Source organism: Centrocercus urophasianus, unplaced genomic scaffold (genome assembly GCF_019232065.1).
Source record: "Centrocercus urophasianus isolate 14NV4802_14NV808 unplaced genomic scaffold, USGS_Curo_1.0 seq_18, whole genome shotgun sequence".
Lineage (NCBI taxonomy): Eukaryota > Metazoa > Chordata > Aves > Galliformes > Phasianidae > Centrocercus > Centrocercus urophasianus.
In genome coordinates this window covers 11,525,204-11,531,203 of record NW_024884733.1, presented here as the reverse complement: position 1 = coordinate 11,531,203, position 6,000 = coordinate 11,525,204, and the positions used below count along the sequence as shown (strand labels likewise).

The window sequence follows — 6,000 nt, the reverse complement described above, 5'->3', positions numbered from 1 at the left end:
TGTGATCAGTGGCACTGACAGATTCTTCAGTGTTTCCTTTGGCAGTCTGAGTCCCAGTTTGAGTTATGGCTTTTGCCATAGTAGGATGATACGTTGTAGGGGTGATAGCATACTACTCTGTCTCCTTTGGCTCAGGAGGAGCCTTGTTGGGAAACCTTTGTCCAGCTGTATTTGCGTAATCATTATGCACTTTATAAAAGCCTTATAAAACAATGATGTTCTTGGACGAGGTGGTCATTTTCTACTCTTTCTTAAAGGGTTCCCGAGGCAGCCAGTCCTATGGCCAGGTGAGGCTTTTTTTCTGAAATATATTGAACTTTTCTGTAGGGATCTGCCTTTCAAAAGAACATTCGTTGTTTGTTGGCTTGAGGTTTGTGTGTGTGTGTGTAATGTTTACCTTTTGTTTATTTAGTTTTGGTTTTATTCCTCGTTGGTGTTGCAAGATATTCCCAGTTTTTTGGTCATCCCAAGATACCACATAGTAGAAAGTACACAGCTTTTCTGTGTGGTTTGAAGAGTACAGCTTAATTTATTAATGGGTTCTTGCTTTTCTTACAGGTCTATCAGCCACAAGGTGGCACCTCCTATGGACAGGTAATTACTGGCCAGGATACAGCATTTGTGAAGTGCCATGGCTCTGCAAAAGCATTTAGCTGTCATTCAGAATATGTAATTTAAAGGAAATTTTCTTCTTGAGTGTAAAGTTCATTTTCTTATAGTAGTTACATTGCACTGAAATGTAATGCATACATGTGTTGTCCTCATATGTACATTGAGATTTTCGTGAGGTTTGTTTCTTGAAGTAACAGACTAAGTTGTCATTAGAAGTGAGATTTTTTTTTTAATGTGGGTCTGGGAACAACAGGCTCAACAGCAACTACAGAAAGACTAAGGTCTTTCTCACATAGAAAGGAGTACCTGTAGTCATCTTACCTTCACAGGATTTTACAAGGAAATTCACAGCAGTTCATAGCTAGTCTTCATTCTTTTAAGCAGACAGACAGCTGAATTACTTTTAAAATTTATTTCTTTATTTAAAATGAGGAAAAATTATATTTGAATTACTGAGGTGTTTTGTGTTTTTTTTTCTCCCCAGCAGAGTGGGTCTTCTTCAGGTGGCAGTGGAGGTTGTGGACAAGTAAGTGCCCCTTCTCCAAGGTGTTTCAAAACTAGACTCTGCTTTCTATATATTAGTAACATTTTTCAAGAAACTGTATAATGTCTGTTAGTAGGAATCTTCTGCTGGTACATGAAAATATCTTAAAATATTAGAGGTCTACAATAGATAAGATTTGTTGATCATTGTAACCAAAATGAAGTGGCTTCTCCTATATACAAGTACATGCAAGATGAACAAGTAGAAGAACATTTGCCTACTGAGCAGACAGATGTAACCATTTTAGAGTGAGTTTTGGATGTTTCTCTATGTAGGATGAAATAGGTAAAGAAGGTGACTCGTTAGGTCAGTAGTTGATATCCTGGTTTCATTTCAACTCGTATTCTTACAGCAGTGTAAAGACTGTTACCAGTGATAAGATCCTAGGTGAAGAACAGGGCATGGATGCAGCCTTGACAGTAAATTGAAGTCCAGATGAATACATTGAGGAAAGCAGTGAGACTAATAGAGAGAAGTACCGAAACCTCTAGCAAAAGTATTAAGATTAGTACGACTAAAATATGAATGGAAATGCATGGATGAAAGCATAAGAAGCAATACAAGACTACTGGTGATATGTATCAGTGGGCAAGGATACAGTAACAGCAATGAAACTGAAGAAATGTGAAGAAACACTGAAGAAAGTGTTGCTTCCACTAAAGCTGAATCACAGATGACTTAGCAGAAAAGCTGTGCTTTTAATAACGGGAGGGCAGCAACCAGAATAGAACACATTGTACTGCTTCACACCTTGCAATTCCAAGAAGGATGCATGCAGCCAAAACATACCCGAAACAGGGAAATGAAAGGCAGTAGCCTTACCTAAGGTCTGTAATGAGTGAATCTAGAAAGATTCTGGGGTAGGGGGTCACACAGCATTGACTGTTGGCTCCTAAACGGATTACCCAATGTAATCTTTGATGTTAATATTTGCCAATCAAGAAGAACTTAGATAAGTTAACAGAAGCATCAGTCAAAAAACTACCTCATTTTTCCACATTGCAACCAAATAATCCTGCTTTCATAATCTGTGTTTTGATGCTTATAAGTAGGTGGATACGGAATAGAAAGAGGATAGAGCCACTGACTGAGTGGGTTAAATAAAATTAAACTCATTAAACTCTGTTAACTTTTTGTTTTGTTGGGAACTTTAACAAGAAACCTTTTTTTTTTTTTTTTTTTTGACAGGGTACTTCGTATGATAGCAATCCCTGCCACCAGGTAAATAGACTTCTTCCTCTAATTTTAAATCATATCCAAAATTAGTTTTGCTGCTGACTCAACTGGTACTGACCTCAGATTCATGGAGTGCAAATCCATGCAATCTTTACTAACTGTGGGATTAGAGCTGATGTCCTATACACGGGAGCACCACAGGAACTTCATGTCCATTTTCCTATCCCCTTCTTTTTTCTTTTTCCCCTAACATTATGTCTGAATCAACTTCAGAGCTGCTCGAGACATTATGTAAATGAAGGACGAAGCTCATAGTTCTGAGAACACATTTTAGGAGTGCCATTTGAATTTTGTGAGAGTACTTCAACTCTTCACTGATTTTGTGCAGTGAGATATTGGTAGACAGTGTGTATTTGCTATGATTTTTTACTGCTGGAACACCAAAAATCACTATCCTGTAAGATTTCTTTCATTTTTGAGAAGTCATTTATGTGAACGCTAAAAATCTGTAATAAAAACCAATATTTTTTTAAATTCCTCTTTTATTTTTATTATAAATTTTTAATAAGAATTTTTCAAACTGTTTTATAAAAAGAAGTTATTTATTTCTAAAACTAAAGTAATTACTTAAATTTTGTGCCTTCTAAAAATTGCTAGACATTGAAATATAGAACTTCGTTGGTTTGCTTCCTCTTGCTTTTTCTAGATGAATTCTCAGCCCCATTTTACCAAATGGCAAATATTCTACTTACATTTCTTACTTCACTTTGAGAAGTTATATCCCTTTTTAAAGGGGTTGTGTTGAAACATACGGAGTGTTTTATTTAAATCCTTTTCCTCAAAGCCCCTACATCTTGAAGCTTCCTATATACTAATGCTGTCAGAGGAATTTTTTATTCCATTCGTGTAAATAAGGTTTTCTACAGGAGAAGAAAATTTTGCATTCTCTAGAAACTGTTCTGAATGAAACATACCACTGCTAGGAATTAGCTAAGAACACGTTTGTGCTACCTTGCCATGTGTCTCATGGTGTACTTACTTTTGCAGTCTTAACAATCCACGCTTACCTAGTTAGAAATCATACCTTCATTGCATATTTGCCTATGCTTTTTCTTCCTCTGAAAGAAAAAATATCATAAGTTTCATTAAATCTGTAGTCAAACAGTAAGTTTTAAGTTTTAAATAAGTTTTTAAAAATTATGCATAATTTTTTGTTTAATTTACAGGATGGATCTCAGAGTGGTAGCCAGGTAGGCTGCTTCCTATTATCCACTGATCAAAACTGTCTAATAAGTTCTAATCCATAGCATAATTGTGTTGTTTATGAGGGTGTAGATTATTGCATAACCTCCCCATCTCCTTTAATTAATCCCCAGTGCTTTATATCAACACTGAAACTTACATAGAATGGACTCTATAACCTCATAAAGCTAACTCTGCATTGTTACATGGTTCAGCTCTACAAGTGTAATATCTATTGCTGCATTGTTTTCATAGGGTGGATCATACTCCTCACAAAGCTATGATGGTAGCCAAGTAAGTACTAGGTTATTATTTCTTCTCAACGAGGCTTTATTTCACACAGATCCCATAAGCTCTGATCAATATTGTATCTGTATAATGTTGTAATACTCAAATTTTGTTGTTCTTGGCAGGGTGGATCATCATCCTCACAAAATTATGGTGGCAACCAGGTAGGAAGAAATTGATTTTCCTTATGTCAAAAGTTGTTATCGTATCTGATAAGAAATTTTCGCCAGATTTGTTCTGCATTCTTAGGTGGCTGTTCTGTACCATGCTTGATTAAAATGCTGGAATTGCAGTTACTGTCATCTAGAAAGTTGTAACTGTCTAAAATAATCTCCAGCAATTGTTTATTATAGCTTTACAATCCCCAAACGAAATCACAATTTCTTCTGACATTGGTTTTGCATTTGTTATTTTAAAGGGAGGATCAAAAGCTATGGTAGTGGCCAAGTAATGCTTTATTTTACCAATTACAAATTATATCCTACAAGTTTTAGCCTCTTCTTGAAATCAGGTTTTCTGTATCCTAATGTTCTCTGATTTTGATTGGTTGGTTTGTTTTAAAGGGTGGATCGTATTCACAAAACTATGGTGGCGGCCAAGTAAGTAGTGTTTTATTTCACCATTTACATATTATTTCCTATGAGCTTAAGCTTCTTCTCAAAAGCAAGTTTTCTGAATCCTAATATTCTCTGGTGTTGATTGATTGGTTTATTTTAAAGGGTGGGTCTTCCTCACAGAACTGTGGTGGTGGCCAAGTAAATAACACTTGATTTCACCAATTACACGTCACTTCCTACAGGCTTTAGCTTCTGCTCAAAAATGGGTTTTCTGTATCGCAATGTTCTCTGATTTTAGTTGGTTTGTTTGTTTTAAAGGGTGGATCATACTCACAAAACTATGGTAGTGGCAAAGTGAGTGAATGCTTTGTTTTTCTATTTATGTATTGCATCCTACAAGCTTTGGCCTCTGCTCAAACTGAGGTTTCTGTATGTTTGTTTTCTCTGAACTTGGTTGTTGCTTTATTTTAAAGGGTGAATCATACTCACAAAACTATGGTGGTGGCAAAGTAAGTGAACATTTTATTTCTATACTTAAATATCGCATCCTATCAGCTTTAGCCTCTGCTTAAATTTTTTTTTAAATTATTGTAACTTTCTCTGATGTTTGTTGGTTGGTTTATTTTAAAGGGTGGATCATATTCACAAAACTATGGTGGTGGCCAAGTAAGTTATGCTTTATTTCCTTACTTACACATCACATTCTACAAGCTTCAGCCTATGCTCAAAATCATGTTTCCTGTATCCTAATGATCTCTGATGCTGGTTGGTTGTTTCCTTTTTTTTTTCCTGTTGTTTTTATTTTACTGGGTTTTTTTTGCTTTTGTTTTTAAAGGGTGGATCATACTCACAGAACTATGGTGGTGGCCAAGTAAGTAGTGCTTTATTTCACCAATTACACACTACTTCCTACAAGCTTTAGCTTCTGCTTAAAATTGCTTTGTATTTTTCTCTGTAATGTAACTTTCTCTCATGTTTGTTGGTTGGTTTGCTTTAAAGGGTGGATCATCTTCTCAAAACTATGGTGGCAGTCAGGTAAGTTACTTTACTTCCATACTTGTAAATCACATCCTACAAGCTTTAGCTGCTGCTAAAAGTTAGATTTTCTGTATCATTATTTTCTCTGATTTTTATTGGTTAATTTTAAAGGGTGGATCATACTCACAAAACTATGGTGGTGGCCAAGTAAGTATCGCTTTATTTCTCTTTTTATACATCAGTCCTTACAAACTTGAGCTTCTGTCAAAATTGGGTTTTCTGTAACCTAATTTTCTCTGATGTTTTTTGTTTCATATGTTTTAAAGGGTGGATCATCTTCCTCCGACAGCTATTATGATAGTCAGGTAACTACTTCTTTCTTTCTTCTTATGTATTATTTCTTGCAGATTTTTGTAGATCCTACTTTATTGTGTCATCTTCTCTTAGATCTAATAAAGTGTAATAATTTCTATGCTCTTCTTATTTCTTTCTCATTTATCTTCTTCTGAAGAGTGGAATGTTCCCTGTCAGCAACTATTACAACCATGTACTTGACCATTTTTATTATTAGAAACTTTAACTCAGCAAGCAGTTTTTTGTTTT

At 35.3% G+C, this 6,000-nt stretch overlaps 1 protein-coding gene across 1 annotated transcript in view; it reads left to right on the top strand.

The window, feature by feature from the left end:
- Positions 1-6,000, top strand: part of LOC122160671 (hornerin-like) — a 42,277-nt gene that overhangs the window by 10,827 nt on the left and 25,450 nt on the right. The window contains exons 16-30 of the mRNA XM_042819453.1: positions 258-287; positions 559-594; positions 1,097-1,138; positions 2,345-2,377; positions 3,559-3,582; positions 3,830-3,868; positions 3,988-4,026; positions 4,426-4,461; positions 4,738-4,773; positions 4,893-4,928; positions 5,050-5,085; positions 5,255-5,290; positions 5,419-5,454; positions 5,569-5,604; positions 5,724-5,762. Of these exons, the coding sequence (XP_042675387.1) occupies positions 258-287; positions 559-594; positions 1,097-1,138; positions 2,345-2,377; positions 3,559-3,582; positions 3,830-3,868; positions 3,988-4,026; positions 4,426-4,461; positions 4,738-4,773; positions 4,893-4,928; positions 5,050-5,085; positions 5,255-5,290; positions 5,419-5,454; positions 5,569-5,604; positions 5,724-5,762 (534 nt within the window). The remainder of the gene's footprint in view (positions 1-257; positions 288-558; positions 595-1,096; positions 1,139-2,344; positions 2,378-3,558; positions 3,583-3,829; positions 3,869-3,987; positions 4,027-4,425; positions 4,462-4,737; positions 4,774-4,892; positions 4,929-5,049; positions 5,086-5,254; positions 5,291-5,418; positions 5,455-5,568; positions 5,605-5,723; positions 5,763-6,000) is intronic.